The 13573-nt window shown below is 36.8% G+C and overlaps 2 protein-coding genes across 3 annotated transcripts; one reads left to right on the forward strand and one right to left on the reverse strand.

The window, feature by feature from the left end:
• Window positions 1–5995: 5995 nt before the first annotated feature.
• Window positions 5996–11463, forward strand: LOC145057655 (uncharacterized). 2 transcript variants are annotated; one of them, XM_079005524.1, is made up of 16 exons: window positions 5996–6122; window positions 6236–6507; window positions 7116–7481; window positions 7569–7794; window positions 7879–8121; window positions 8200–8312; window positions 8393–8491; window positions 8586–8900; window positions 8971–9155; window positions 9223–9422; window positions 9506–9838; window positions 9921–10022; window positions 10106–10406; window positions 10507–10655; window positions 10733–11017; window positions 11110–11463. In XM_079005524.1, exons 3-16 carry the CDS (start codon window positions 7186–7188, stop codon window positions 11317–11319), a joined length of 3057 nt encoding a protein of 1018 aa, XP_078861650.1. In that variant the 5' UTR covers window positions 5996–6122; window positions 6236–6507; window positions 7116–7185; the 3' UTR covers window positions 11320–11463. The 2 variants fall into 2 exon arrangements, with proteins under 2 accessions (XP_078861650.1, XP_078861648.1); XM_079005522.1 differs by having other exon boundaries at window positions 6038–6507.
• On the reverse strand, window positions 11451–13136 carry LOC145057656 (putative inactive heme oxygenase 2, chloroplastic). Its single transcript, XM_079005525.1, has 4 exons — window positions 12405–13136; window positions 11980–12203; window positions 11775–11882; window positions 11451–11671 (listed from the first exon to the last, which is right to left on the reverse strand). Exons 1-4 carry the CDS (start codon window positions 13015–13017, stop codon window positions 11564–11566), a joined length of 1053 nt encoding a protein of 350 aa, XP_078861651.1. The 5' UTR covers window positions 13018–13136; the 3' UTR covers window positions 11451–11563.
• Between the last annotated feature and the right edge of the window lie 437 nt (window positions 13137–13573).

Genomic DNA, 13573 nt, shown 5'->3' on the forward strand with positions numbered 1-13573 from the left:
TAAAAACACATAAAACACAATCTCACAATTTGAACAACACAATTATACAAGTTGTTCAAAACACAAGACAACAAAGTTTTTGATAATATCCCAGAATCCTCAAAAACATAATCTCTATCCGGTGTGTACAATCAAGCTGGCGCTTTCCCACAATCATGAGAGGTACCTGAAACACATATCATACAACACGGTAAGAACGAAGCTTAGTGAGTTCCCCAAAATACCACATACACAAATAATAAGCCTCTCATAGCTATAGCTCGGCATGGACCCTCCGGTCATGCGTCTCGGTGAGGACCCTCCGGTCTCACAACTCGAGTTGGACCTTGCAGTCCTTTATCTCAGTGAAGACCCTCCGGTCTCACAACTCAGTTTGGACCCTCCGGTCCTAACTCAGTAAGGCACAAAATAATATAGCATATATCACAAAGACAACATGCATAACATCACATAGCTCAATATAAGCACATAGGACCCTCCGGTCGATAACTCAAATAAGACCCTCCGGTCACACAATATTAGCACTCAGGTAAGTATAGTGAGAAGACTCACCTTGCAGAGTAAAATTAATATATCCCACATTCGAACTGATGGTCTAGACTCCGCCCTCCTTAGTCTCCAAAATCTACAGCTTGACCAAAACCCTAAAGTCAACAGTCAAAGCTGACCCAACTCATCAAGTGCAACTCATCTACTTGTCGAGTTCCTCAGTACTCAATAAACCACGAAAACCTAAGTCAACTCGCTGAGTTGCTAGCCAACTCGTCGAGTCCATGCAAAGTCCATAAGATCGGGGAAAACCCTAGCCATTCGTCGAGTTGTCCCACCAACTCGTCGAGTTCACTCTGAATCTAAAAACGGGAAAACCCGACTCGACTCGTCAAGTTGGATGCCCAAGTCATCGAGTTCTTCATGCATTACACATTTAACTCATTCCAGTCAATTCCAACACTCCAAACACTAGATCCAACCTCCTAGGATGAAGTTATTACGTAAAGTTCCTAACTTTACGATCATGCAAGGCCTCACAAGGCTAAAACACCCAATATTAAGCTCAAGAAGGAGTTTAGGACATGAAGACGGGTCAAAGCTTCATAAGGCTTGAGGCTTTAGGCCTAAAGGGCCTAGCAGTGTCCAGATCTGAGGTCTCACAGCTCCATAGGATGCTCACAACCATTAATGACTCAAGGAGAAGCTAGAAAGGGCCATAAACTCTCTAATGGAGAGATCTAACAAACAAGAAGTCAACGTATTAACTTTTTACCTTCAAATAACTGCTACCACTAAGATGATGGCAGATCCAAAGACTCCTTGTTCCAAGCTTCTTTTCTTCAAGAAATGCACCAAAAACCCACCCTCTATTAGCTCTAAACACTCTAATATGGACGATACTCAGTTAGGGTTTGTCTCAGGGTGGTAAAGTGATGAGGGGCGGGGTAAAGGAGTTAAAGCCCTTTAAATAGGGTGCAAGCCCGAATAATTAGGATTTCATCAAACAGACTCAACTCATCGAGTCTAGTCCTCCGACTCACCGAGTAGACTTCATATCCCCCGTATTCTGCTCAACTCCTACACGGCGATTTGGGACCAACCAACTCGTCGAGTAGGTCCTCTAATGCGAATTAACTTCTCAAATTTCTCATTTAGGAAATCAGGGTGTTACACTAAGAAACTATAGTAATGATGCCAATTCCATCTAGGATATAAGAAAATCTCCTAGGCTATTAGGAATCATAATTCAGGCAATTCTATCATGCAATTCCTAAAGACCCTTAGCCTACAACCATCATGCAATTCTATCATAATCATCATAAGCAAATAACAAGTGGGTATCTTGGGGAATACTTTCATACTCCGGTTGATCATACACATCTCGTCCCTCCTGGGTTATTTTTTGAAAATAATTTGGAAACTTTTGCAGATCCTTAGTTTGAGTCTGGATTTACACGAATGTTCATCCAAATCTCTCAAACCAGGGCTCTGATACCAACTTGTAACATCCAAAAAATCAAGGCAAAATTTTCATTTTTAAAAAACATCCAAAAACCCATAAGTTTTATAAAACAAGTTCGCAAAGTCACTATCATGAATAAGAGTATACCAAAATCATAAAAACACATAAAATCCAGGATGATGTGCATGATCAAGCCTTCGCCTTTCCCCTGCCCTCTAAAGTACCTGAAACCATAAAATCAAAGTGTAAGCTAAAGCTTAGTGAATTCCCCCACAATACCACACACAATCAAATAGATAACAACATGCAAATATGAGCCTTCAGCTTGACTGGACCGCCTTGCAGGGCCTACAACCTATCTGGACAGCTCTACGGGTCTTCGGCCTAACTGGACTGCCTCGCAAGGCCTACAGCCTATCTGGACCGTCCTGAGTATCTTGGCCTTCAGCACAAAGTAGGACCACCTCAACCCAACCACAATATATCGACATATACAATAAATAAACATAACATATATCCAGCAAATACAGGTAACCATTCAGGGCTACCAATCTATTATATAATCAACATAACATCAATCTATATACCAGGGTACATAAACTAGTGGGATAACATTGGTGCCTTCGACCCACAAGTACAGTGAGAAAGACTCACCTTACAGACTAAAAAATAGTTGAATAAATAATTGCTCCAAATGCTGCCTTTACAGATCAACTGTATAATTAACAGGGACCCAAACTCAAACTACCATACAAATTACCCAAAATGCACTCAAGTCAAACTTGGTCAAAGTTAATGGTCAAAAGTCAACCTCCAGTTGGTTGGAACGTCCTGGCAATCCTTGGCCACACCGTTGCCGCTAATTGACAAAACAAACAAGCCTTAGTCCATTCGCCACATCGTGGTAACCTAAGGCCACTTCCTAGGCACTAGGCTCCTAACAACTTAATGGTTTAAGCCATTTTCTTTGATTCTAAGGGTTCCAAAGCTCAGATATGGTTCATTCTATGGTCCAGGTGGATAAAGTTTCCAACTTTACCCCTTTATACTCTCCAAGAGATAGAGATCTCACTCCTAGGTCCAAAAGGGCAAAGCAGAAATTGGCTTAAACCAATAAACACTTAATCTTAAAGACCTCTAGTCCAGCACTTCTAGAATGGTTTCTAGAATCATAAATAACATAAAATCCATTCTTTCCATACATTCATGTCATTAACTCCCATTAGATCAAAAAGAGGATTTATGGCCAAAAATCCATGCATGACACCAAAACTCATTACTAATCCAGATCCAAAGCACCAAATACCCTCAATGGCCTGGAGATTCATAACGTTGCAAACCTTATGGGATCTCACCACTCCAACCAACAAGAACATGAAGATTTATAGACAAAACTCAAGATCTAGGAACATATCATGATAAAAATCGAGTCTTGGACACTTACAAAGGTCTTGAAGAGTGATACAACAAAGGATGAGGACTTCCTTGTTGAATCTTAGCTCACTTCTTCTTCTTTCTTCCTTCAATGGCTTCAAAGGATACCAAAAAGGGCTTAAATAAAGGAGGAAGGGGTTAGGGTTTCTCAGGTCTCAAGGAGACTAATGGAGGCTGAGGGTGAGCAAACCCTAACTTCCTCATTCCTTTAAATAAGAAGCAAAGCTCATAAAATAGGGTTTTTCAACTGCCAGTTGTTACATCCAATGTTTTAAAAATCGGTTTTTTAGTTGAACCGGTATGGTTACCGGTTTCCAGTTCAACCGGTTTAACCGGTTCGACCGCTTAGTAAATCGGTTTCTATAATTTACATATTTTTTTTCGTATTTTCATACACATACATACATACATAAATCAAGAAGTTGATGTCCACAAGTTCAAACATTTAAATATAAATGAAAACAAGTTGTAGATCAATCTAAATACATTAAAATAACTCTCATAAGTTTTATATCAATCCACGTGCATTAAAGAGAAAATAAAGTTATAGATGAATATAAACGCATCAAAAACCTTCATAACATTTATCATGTGCTTTTATTCAGAAAAATTTTAATAAATGTGAAAAAACTATCAAAGTTTATTATGCAAAATGTTTCAATTCCATGTTTTTTTATTCAATTTAACCGGTTCAACCGGTTTAATTAAACCGGTTCAACCAAATTTTTGTAAAAACCGGCCGGTTCGATCTGGTTCAGAAATAGACATAAAACCGGTGATAGTTGAACCGCTCCCTTCCCCGATTCTCGGTCCAACCGGTTTGACCGGCCGGTTCAAACCGGTTTTTAAAACATTGGTTACATCGTGGCCGTATATTGCCACACCGTAACGACTTAAATGATTCAGCGATCTTATCTTGATTTGCCACTTCGTGGTGCCTCCACCACGCCGTGGAAAACCCTAATGTGCCAAAAATTGAAAATGTGAAGTACCACGGGATTTGGGTGTTACAACTCTCCCTACTTGGTGTAGTTTGCTATCTTTTGGGTCCAATGCAATTGCTCAATAGCAGTGTACTTTCATTTATTTGTTTATTATAACATCATACTTTCGTTTCTTTCTATTATAACATTGTACTTTTACTAATCTTATTACAACATTATACTTTGAAAATATAGAGAAGTAATTTGCTATAACCAACAGCTCCATGAAAGTACATTGTTGTTTGTTAATTTCTAATCTTCCTGATTATATGTTTTCTTGTGTGATTTTTTCTAGATTGTTTGTGGTCGTGGACAACATATTCTGTTTATTTCAAGATCATGTAGAGAATGTTTTCCCGCTAAAGAAACAATGTGAATTAAATAAGACAACAAACGAAGTTATTATTGTTATCGAGGCATACAAAGAACATTAAGGGATATAGGTCCTTATCCTGCGAAACAAGTTGTAAAAGACCTTTAAGGAAAATAAATCCCGAGGTGGATGTGGCAGCAAAGCCTGTTAAAAAGAGGAATAGGAAGGCATTTGTTTCAAGTAACTTCACCTCAATTCATATAAAGATTTCCCAAGCTTCTTTATGTTCTTACTTTGATTTCTTCAATTTATTTTACACCTTATAGAAGGATTTAGTAGTGTCTTCAAGATCTCAAAAACAGAGCCAATACTTGAAGAGAATGAAGAATCTGAAAAACCATCTCAAGAGAAGAAGGAAAACGTCTACTTTTATTATTGTTGTAAGTAATATCGTTGTACTTTCATTTATTTGTTTATTATAACATCCTACTTTCAGTTGTTGTTAGTATTTTATTGGCTTACAATTACCATATTTCCATTCACGATGCTGATAGCAATATGCCATTTTTTAGGGGACCAATTTAGAATGAAATGTTGTGCTTTCTGATAATGTTGAAACTGTAAAGAAAAGCTGTGGCAAATCCTTTGTACCATCCCCTAAAGGTTCGTATTTTGTGTTGCTAACATTTGATTTGTTGTGATAGGTCTCCTTTAAAACTTAATATTTAATTGATGATTATCAACCGCTATCAAAATCCAGAAATGCAGGCCTCGCCATTCTCAAATGCATGTGCCTCTCCATACTACTCGCTCAAAAACTAATCAAAACATATCAGGAGATGCTCCAAGTCATTGAAGACAACGGATAAACAAATAAACTCAGTTCCGGTTTTTTTTTTTAATACTATCTATATTATTGATGTGTTTTATCTATGTACTATGTACTGATATGATTAATGTATATTCTTAAATGTTATCCATGTCATCATATAACCACACTTTGTTGTAAAGTTTGAGTTTAATCCATGTTACTTTGAACACCTAAATTTTAAACTCTATAAAACATCATTAATTTAAGAAACTCGTACAAACTCATGGTAAAATGCAAACTTTTTTACCAGTTACTAAAAATTCTATAACAATTTTTGTTATGTTCTTGCAAGATTTGTTCCATTTTAATATATCTGTTGTTCTATATTTTTTATTAAAATTTGTAAAAGAAATATATTATTTTATATCTAATTAAACGATTATTTTGATCTAATAAAAAAAAATGTGTCCTATTCACCGACTTTGCAAACCTTCCTATCCAATCCCTCCCAAAGAAGTGAAATACGATGCTTCTTCGATCTTCACAAATACTCATAAATTAATGATCCAAAGGCTGTTTATTTATCGCAGCTTCTATGAATGCTACCTCACGTGATCGTTCATCATCGTAAGCAAAGAGCAAGAAATGTTTTTTGGTCTTATCATCCGCTTACACATATTGTCATCATCATGATGAGTACGCAATTCGCAATTTATTAATCACATTTTTCTTGGTTTCAGTATGCGACCCTTCTTCCTTCTCTCTCTCTCTACGTAACTTCGACGACCCACTTTCTCTCTCTAAACCCAAACTTACAGAACAAGGAAAATACGCAGTGGTTGGGCGCTAATATTTTGTGAAAAAGAATGGAATATGCCATTGTATCGAAATTTGTTCGCCGCCAGACAATCTTAGATACTCGTCAATAAATCCTCCCAAATTTCTATACTATATAACAAAGGGACAGATACCACTTTCCTCTTTTGTTATTGACTCATCATTATTCATTAAGGTACTGTATCTCTGTTCCTTTTGTTTCCTAATATGTCTTTATTGTGACCAATTGCGTCATTGAAATTGATATCTAGTGTCTAAACATGTTATGCTAGCTTTCGATTCTGTTAATTGTCGTTCTGTTCGCTCCAAATTCTTAATTTTGGAAACTAGGATTTGCTTATTCGTTCAGGAAACCCTAATTTTGTACTTTCTAGTGTCATCACAGTCATCTTGATGGTGAAATGCATGATTTTGATACTCCGATCAGCAGTTTTGAACTGTTTTAGGTTTCTGGTTTCGATTCCTAATTGAATTATACATGACTTTGATGTGGACTCTCTATGTCGTCTCTCTGTTTATGGGTTTTGAGATACTTTTCCTTTGGATCCTTGTTAGGACAATCGAGTTATGTCCATAAGTTACTATTTCGAACTTCAAGAATCAAAATTAAATAATCAGATTATCAAGTGCTTAATACTTAGCATAGCTAAGTAAGCTTACATATGAAACTTGCTAATTAGATTCTTCACATCTGTTCATTTTGATCCTAAGTAACAAGACTTAATCTGGTAAGCTATATATGAGTGTTTCTTTATCAGAGTCTAATAATTTTTGATATGGCAGATTAGATTCTCATCAAGTATATGAAATTATTGTGAATCAAAAGCCTCCATTTGAAGATTAAAAATCAAATATGGGGTTAGATAAAGAGCACAGTGGTATACTGGATATTAACATGGAGAAAGTGCGGACGATTCTAACCCATACATACCCTTACCCCCATGAACATTCACGCCATGCCATCATTGCAGTTGTTATTGGTTGTCTGTTTTTTATTTCATCAGACAACATGCATACACTCATTCAAAAGCTAGACAACAACATCAAATGGTGGTCAATGTACGCGTGTTTACTCGGGTTTTTCTATTTCTTTTCATCTCCATTTGTAGGGAAAACAATTAAACCAAGCTACTCGAATTTTAGTCGATGGTAAGTTACCTTTTTACCCTTCTTTTTTGAATGATTTGTTTGTGTTGTTCATTTTTTTTTTTTTTTTTTTTTTGTGTGTTTTTGTAGGTATATAGGATGGATATTAGTTGCAGCTGTATACCATCTTCCAAGTTTTCAGTCAATGGGAGTGGATATGAGGATGAATCTTTCCTTGTTTTTGACTATATACATTTCATCTATTTTTGTACTCCTTGTTTTTCATTTAGTTTTCTTGGGCCTTTGGTATCTTGGTCTTGTTTCTCGTCTGGCTGGGAGGAGACCCGAGATCTTAACCATTGTTCAAAATTGTGCGGTAAGTTCAATATCGGAATTGGAATTGGAAATTCCATTCCTGTGTTTATGGAATTGGTTAATAACATGATGACTTTATGTGTAGGTGTTAAGTGTGGCATGTTGTGTGTTTTATAGCCACTGTGGCAATCACGCATTGAATGAAAAACGATTAGGAAGAAGAGATTCCGGACTTTTTTCACTTTGGAAGAAGGGAGAAACGAGCATATGGCTCTCAAAATTTCTCAAAATATACGAATTCAAAGATGAAATATGCAAATCATGGTTTGCTCCTGTGGGGTCCGCACGTGATTATCCACTTCTCTCTAAGTGGGTCATATATGGAGAAGTAAGACACTTATATAGTTATATTTATCATTTTCTTCACCATTTCATTATTTATTTTTTTTACAATTTTTTTTTACAGTTCTCTTGTAGTGGTCCATGTGAGTCATCCGATGAGATTTCCCCAATTTATTCATTATGGGCAACGTTTATTGGACTTTACATGGCTAATTATGTGGTGGAAAGATCAACTGGGTAACTTTATTTTACACCAAAAACCAATTATATATATATATTTTTTGAAAATTACTAATTTAAATGATTTTGATTGGCAGATGGGCTCTTACTCATCCATTGTCTGTAGAACAAACCGAGAAGCTGAAAGATGAGCAGATGAAGCCTAATTTTTTGGATATGGTTCCTTGGTATTCAGGGTATATAAATTATATATATTTGTGTATTTAAAATTTAAATGACATGTATGTATATATATTGTATAATTTATATGTATATCTATGTATGTTGCAGAACATCAGCTGATTTGTTCAAGACTGTGTTTGACCTTCTTGTATCTGTGACTGTATTTGTTGGAAGATTTGATATGAGAATGATGCAAGCAGCTATGAGTAGGGTCCACGAAGGGGCAAAAGAGGATTTTCTATATGATCATCTTAGTGTAAAAGATCATTTATGGTTTGATTTCATGGCTGATACTGGTGATGGTGGAAACTCATCTTATTCTGTTGCTAGACTCCTTGCTCAACCTTCACTTTATGCCTTCAATGATGAATCTTTACTATCATTACCTCGTGGGGACCTCCTTCTTATTGGAGGCGATCTCGCGTAAGTCTCACTCTCATCAATTTTTTTTTTTCAAAATCTATGTAAAATTTACGATTCTACCCTTGTTCAGGTATCCTAATCCCTCGGCGTTCACTTACGAAAAACGGTTTTTTCGTCCTTTTGAGTATGCTCTTCAACCACCTTCGTGGTATAAAGATGAGCATATAGCGGTTGATAAGCCGGAATTACCATCTGGTGTGTCTGAACTCAAACGTTATGATGGGCCTCAATGCTTTGTTATCCCTGGGAACCATGGTAAATGACCGTTTTACCCTTACATTCGAACAAACAGTATATAATAATCGATTTTGTGGTTTTACAGATTGGTTTGACGGGCTTCAAACTTTCATGAGGTACATTTGTCACAAAAGCTGGTTAGGTGGATGGTTAATGCCACAAAAGAAAAGTTACTTTGCATTACAATTACCAAAAGGATGGTGGGTTTTTGGTCTTGATTTAGCTCTTCATTGTGATGTCGATGTTTATCAATTCAAATTCTTCGCCGAGTTAATAAAAGAAAAGGTGAATTACTTTTTTACTTTTTAGTTTGTTATTTTGTTACATGATTTTTAGCAAGCTTCTAAATTTTTTTGTTTTTTTTGTAGGTTAGAGAAACGGATTCGGTGATTATTATGACACACGAACCGAATTGGATCTTGGATTGGTATTGGGATGATGTGACTGGAAAAAACGTGTCACATCTTGTGAAAGATCATTTAAAAGGAAGGTGTAGACTTAGAATGGCGGGTGATTTACATCATTACATGCGTCATTCGCGGGTCCCATCTGAAACACATGACTCTGTGCAACATCTACTTGTTAATGGTTGTGGTGGGGCCTTTTTGCATCCCACACATGTTTTTAGTAATTTTGATAAAGCTTATGGTGCAACTTATGAAATGAAAGCCGCATATCCATCTGTTGAAGATTCAAGTAGGGTAAGCAAGCAACCCCTTGTAAAAAGTATTAATGTGAAAAAAAACAAAAACAGCTTACCAGATTAAGTCTTCAAATATGCAGATTGCTCTTGGTAATATCTTGAAGTTTCGCAAGAAGAATTGGCAGTTTGATTTCATTGGTGGATTTATTTATTTCATATTGACATTTTCCATGTTCCCACAAGTACGTATTTATATTTATATTATACTATGTTAACATTTCTAGTAAATCCAAAACACATGATATTGTCACTTTTTTCTTTGCAGTGTAATCTTGGCCATATTTTACATAAAGATGATACGTTTTCGGGGCATGTGAAGAACTTTTTTAGCACAGTGTGGGATGCTTTTATGTACATGCTTGGGCAATCGTATGTATCTTCTACGGGTGCTTTGTTGCTGTTAGTGGCTGCAATATCATTTGTTCCTTCAAAAGTGTCGCGAAAAAGAAGAGTAGCAATTGGAGTTCTTCACGTTTCTGCTCATCTTTCAGCTGCTTTGATTCTTATGTTACTAATGGAATTAGGCGTTGAAATATGCGTACAACACAAACTTTTGGCAACTTCAGGCGAGATCTACGCTCATAACATATAGTTGTTAGAGTAAATTACATCTTTGGTCCCTGAGCAAAGCTGATTTTTGCAATTTTGGTCTTTATTTGATTTCAGGGTATCACACGTTATACGAATGGTACAAATCAGTGGAAAGTGAGCATTTTCCGGACCCCACAGGGCTTCGGACACGTATCGAGCAATGGACTTTCGGGCTTTATCCGGCTTGCATTAAGTATCTCATGTCAGCTTTTGATGTTCCCGAGGTTATTTTTTATACATTTTTGTTTAAAAAAATTTAAATTGAAAATTGCGTTTGATTTGATTTTTTTGAAATGATTAGGTGATGGCGGTGACACGGACTAATATATGCAAGAACGGGTTAAATTCACTCTCGCGAGGTGGTGCAACCATATACTATGCGTCTGTGTTTCTTTATTTTTGGGTTTTCTCGACACCTGTAGTTTCTCTTGTATTTGGAAGCTATTTGTATATTTGTATCAATTGGCTCCAATTACACTTTGATGAAGCTTTTTCTTCCTTGCGGATTGCTAATTACAAATCCTTCACACGCTTCCATATCAAGGAGGATGGCGATCTTGAAGTCTTCACTCTTGCAGTTGACAAGGTATGAATTTTAGACCCTGTTTGTTTCACCTGACAAAACAAGTTGTACTATGTTTGGACTGGAACTGATACTGATGTCAATGGGATATGCAGGTTCCCAAGGAATGGAAGCTAGATCCTGAGTGGGATAATGAGGTGAGGCAACCGCAAATGGCTAGTCACAATCGGAAGTATCCGAGCAAATGGAGGGCGAATGCTTTTCATCAGGACCCTATAAATACTGTTAGAATTGTTGATCAATTTGAAATTCAACCAACATATAAATTGCAAGTGGCAGCAGTAAATGGGTCCATGTCTCGTTGAATGTAGCTTTAAATTCAATGGATTTGTTTAAGAAATTGTGTTTCATTTAGATATGGAATACAGTTATTAGTTGTAGAACTTTAAATGTATGATGCAATGTTGCCTCCATGTTATATAGTGTAGTGTAAATATTTTGTATGCAAATTCCAGTTGACTTAGCATTATCTAGCGTGGAATTCAAGATTTCCATTCTATAGTATCTTTGGAATTCAAAATCCTCATACAAAACATCATTCTTAACTAATTAGGGTTTTGCTTTTGGAGAGATCATGAGCCGAACTATCGCCCCCATATGCATGAATGACTTGCTTGCTTCTTTTAAGCATTTAGCTTTCACGTCTCGTGGCCAATGCTGCAATCAAATATTTTTTGTTCCGTTGACATCAGTATTCAGACACAGTATAATGTATGTCAGACACAGTAATAGCAGATGTTAAAGAAAGTTAGGTGGAGACCTGTCCTAGAGCATTCAGCTTCTCTCTCATATCCTTTAATAACTCTTCAGGGTCCCCTGGCCACTGGCAACTCTCCAGTTCTCTTCCTTCTAGTATCTTTTCAGATGTCTGTATAAAAGAATGGATTTTTTTACCCTATTAATAAACTACCACATGAAGATATTCTTAGACATGAGTTGGATGTTAGAAGAAGTAAAGAACACACCTTTTTTAAAATCACTTGTCCACCAGCTATGTGGCTGAAGTATATATTGTAGAGATGACAGAAAAAGAAAGGAGCATTCTTCACTGCAAGTTCTTCTAAATACTTTACATACTTTGCACTAGGGCTTTGAGGATCCGGGATTTGTATATTCTGCTGGCTAAGCCACTCAATATCCTTTGTAAAACTTTCACTTCTTTCCAATCCAGTCTTTCTGAAGTAGGCAACTGTAACAAGGGTGAAACAGAAAAGTTCTAAGCTGTACATGGAGCATCAATGGATTCTGAATTGGATGCAACGACAGGGAAATTTGGGGGTCATTTCGCCTTAACAAAAGCAAGAAATGTAGATGGATAATCTAATGTAATAAGCAGCAAAGAATGTATGGAGTTAATTTGTATGTGATGTAGTGAAGCAAAGAAACTCACAGGATACATCTTGCGACTCATCGACCAATCGCTCAATATTGCTAAAAACATGCCGATTTTCAACCAAAAAACTCATTAATCCGCGCAGATCAGGTTCCCACGTCCCAGGATCCTCGCTATCGGTTCCACCATCATCGTCATCAGATCCGTCAATTTCTCTATCACTGTTACCAGAATCGTCATCTTCCGTCTCACTGTTGTCGTTGTCATCCAACTTGCGACGCTCATGATCAGGTTTCTTTTTACGGAGTCTCATAGCAACGAATCTCATTTCTTCGGTGATACCTCCCTCTTCTCCAGGCTGCTTCCTCCTAAACATCCGCTGGTACTTTCTCACAGGCTTCCGGTCATTAAGCGGCGTTGACGCGTTATCCGGTGATGATAATGATGATGATACTGTCGAATCCTCGGTAGTTGAGTTGAAGCAACATGAGATAGCTGGAAACCTAATTGATTTATTACTTCTGGGGTTTGAATTCGTTGTTGATATTTGTGTGATAGAGACAGTTGTGTGACGGAAATGATAATGTATCGAGTAACAGGATGAACGTGACAGTGACGAGGGCCTGAATGTCGGTACGTTCACCATTGCTGCCGCCATGTTTGTTTTCATGGCAGGCTCCTACAAGCTTTCCTCCGGTTCAACGGAAAATGAGACTGCGCCAACAGAGGAATGCACTCCAAATCCCAAGTCCTATCCCCAAGGCCCAAGTGACTTTGTTTCTAAATTTTGATTCGCAGGGTTTTAGTTTTAGGCTTTTAGCCTTGAATTATTTTTTCTTTTTCTTTGAAGATTGTTTTTAGACAAAACCGCTCTCTAAGAATTGTCATTTTAATCCAAAAAAGTCTGGACTAACATTAAAGGTCCAAACTTTTCATTTTATTGAGTTTGGTCCGATTTTGTTTGAACTTTTTTGTAAAGACAATTTTGCCTCTGATTATTTAATATTTTAATTTTTTTTTATTACAACAATTAAAAAAATTAAAAATAAAAGAAAAAAGAAAATACTCTCTCCCTCTCCCTCTCCATCTCCTCTCTCTCTCTCTCTATCTCATCTCTCTAATAAACCAATACAATCAACACATATCCTTGTTCTTCCCTTCTGCATTCGTTCCCAGCCAAGAACACAAGAGCATTCTTGTTCTTTTCATATATACCTGCAAATGAG

This window comes from Lactuca serriola, chromosome 6 (genome assembly GCF_051521515.1).
Source record: "Lactuca serriola cultivar US96UC23 chromosome 6, Lser_US96UC23_V15, whole genome shotgun sequence".
Classification (NCBI taxonomy): domain Eukaryota; kingdom Viridiplantae; phylum Streptophyta; class Magnoliopsida; order Asterales; family Asteraceae; genus Lactuca; species Lactuca serriola.

Bases quoted from the DNA above. Each gene is read 5' to 3' on its own strand.
- LOC145057655 (XM_079005524.1), top strand. From the start codon at position 7,186: ATGGGGTTAGATAAAGAGCACAGTGGTATACTGGATATTAACATGGAG. The intron at 7,482-7,568 runs GTAAGTTACCTT...GTGTTTTTGTAG, and splicing joins TACTCGAATTTTAGTCGATG to GTATATAGGATGGATATTAG. The intron at 9,839-9,920 runs GTAAGCAAGCAA...TCAAATATGCAG, and splicing joins CTGTTGAAGATTCAAGTAGG to ATTGCTCTTGGTAATATCTT.
- LOC145057656 (XM_079005525.1), bottom strand. From the start codon at position 13,017: ATGAAAACAAACATGGCGGCAGCAATGGTGAACGTACCGACATTCAGG. The intron at 12,204-12,404 runs GTGAGTTTCTTT...CCCTTGTTACAG, and splicing joins TGAGTCGCAAGATGTATCCT to TTGCCTACTTCAGAAAGACT. The intron at 11,883-11,979 runs GTGTGTTCTTTA...TCTTTTATACAG, and splicing joins GACAAGTGATTTTAAAAAAG to ACATCTGAAAAGATACTAGA.